Source organism: Chrysochloris asiatica, unplaced genomic scaffold (assembly GCF_000296735.1).
Source record: "Chrysochloris asiatica unplaced genomic scaffold, ChrAsi1.0 scaffold00005, whole genome shotgun sequence".
Lineage (NCBI taxonomy): Eukaryota > Metazoa > Chordata > Mammalia > Afrosoricida > Chrysochloridae > Chrysochloris > Chrysochloris asiatica.
The window spans coordinates 41,095,148-41,096,805 of NW_006408523.1; the positions used below are offsets into that span (position 1 = coordinate 41,095,148).

The 1,658-nt window shown below is 52.9% G+C and overlaps 2 protein-coding genes across 2 annotated transcripts in view; both read right to left on the reverse strand.

Moving 5' to 3' along the window:
• The window catches only part of SLAIN1 (SLAIN motif family, member 1), a 73,824-nt gene extending 73,669 nt beyond the window's left edge, over positions 1–155 (reverse strand). Inside the window, exon 1 of the mRNA XM_006832022.1 lies at positions 1–155. Within this exon, the coding sequence (XP_006832085.1) occupies positions 1–155 (155 nt within the window).
• An 81-nt stretch (positions 156–236) lies between these two features.
• SCEL (sciellin) overlaps positions 237–1,658 on the reverse strand; it is a 155,709-nt gene continuing 154,287 nt past the window's right edge. Inside the window, 1 exon segment of the mRNA XM_006832069.1 lies at positions 237–542. Within this exon segment, the coding sequence (XP_006832132.1) occupies positions 237–542 (306 nt within the window).

Here is a 1,658-nt window from a genome sequence, read left to right on the forward strand (position 1 = left end):
CTAGCTGCGCGGCTCCGCAGTTGTTCATTCTGCTTTTCCAGCTTGCGCACCAGCTCCTGCAGTTTCTTCACCTCCAGCTCCGCGTTCACCACCGGCCCGGAGCCTGTTCCTGAGCCAGCCGCCGCCGAGGCGCATTTCACCTGCTCCGCCATCATCGTGGGCCCCGGGAGCGCAGTCGCCGCAGCCTCCGCCTGGGGATGCGCGCCGCTGCGCCGGCTGCTTGGGCCGCGAGGAGGCTACGGCTTCTTCCCTGCCGCGCCAGCCCGGTGCACAGGGCTCGCTGAAGCTGAAGCTGCGCCGGCTGTCCACATCAGCACCGGTCCCCTGCCTCCGACCAGGGCTGCCGCCACTAAGCTGCTCTGCACATGCTCAGTGCGTCCTCCGGTCCCCAGGGCGCCGCGGCAGCTCCAGGTTTTAGTCGCAGCCCCGAGGCGGGACGGGGCGGGGCCCGAGGGCTGGAGGATTCGCCCGGGGGGGGCAGATGCGCTGCCTTTGGGTGGGACTGTGTGGGCGGCGGTCCTAGGCAGCTGCTTCCACCCTAGCTACCTAATGCCAGGTGCATGATTGGATGCGGCCTGAACTTTCCCGCCACAGGCACTTCCTCCCGCAGAGCGCATTTATAACCAGGGGCGGGGTTTGCTGGCCCGACCGCTGGTTTGCCACCTTCCAAAAACATTGTCATGTTTAAAGACCCGTATTAGTCATTACCTATTGAAACCTTTAGAAAACCAAAGGGTAAACGACCGTTATCCGGAAAAAACGGAAAAAACAGACATTTGGAACAAAAAGAGTGATGTTGGTAACAATCTGCTAATTGATGACAATAACAAAATGGTGGGATTTCAAAGAATGGTTGACAAGAAGGAAGAATAAATTAGATTCTGACAAATGGGAAGAGGAGCCAGCTGCTAAAGATCCAAGTTTTCATTTGAGTTGATTCTAAAATGATCAAACCTTCATGCTCCATTATCACCAGTGTTTGCCATATAACAACCGCATAGTTTTTCATACTGTACATGGTAAGCACTCGACCGCAAGGCCTGTTTGAACCACAAGGTCGGCGGTTCAAACTCACCAGCCGCCCATTGGAAACCCTATACAGGGTCGCTGTGAGTCGGAGCCTACTCTACGGCACTTAACAACAACAACTGCACAACAGAGTCCTAGTGTGGCGTTATAGGTAAAGCACTGGACAGCTAACCGCAAGGTCAGCTGTTCAAACCCAATAGACGCTCCTTGAGAACTCGATACAGGGTGGCTATGAGTCAGAGCCGACTCCTCAGCACTTAACAACAACTGCACATTTATACGTTCATTAAACAACAACAAATAAAATCTTCCAACACCTACTCTGTGCCGGACACGTTCTAGGAGCTGATAATACACGAACAGGCACCCATTACAAGTAAAATTGTATATTGTCACTAAATGCAGTCGAGTTAGTTCCTACTCGTAGCGACCCTAAATAGTGTTTCCAAGGAGCAGCTGGTGGGTTTGAACCGCCAACTCAGTGGTGCTATAGCATAAGTGTTTCAAATCTACCAGTCGCTCCTCCAAACCATACACGGGATCACTTCAAGTCGGAACTGACCCAAGGGCATTTAACAACAACAAGGTCAGATTTGTTTTGTTTTTTTAAGTCAGAAAATCTCAGGGCC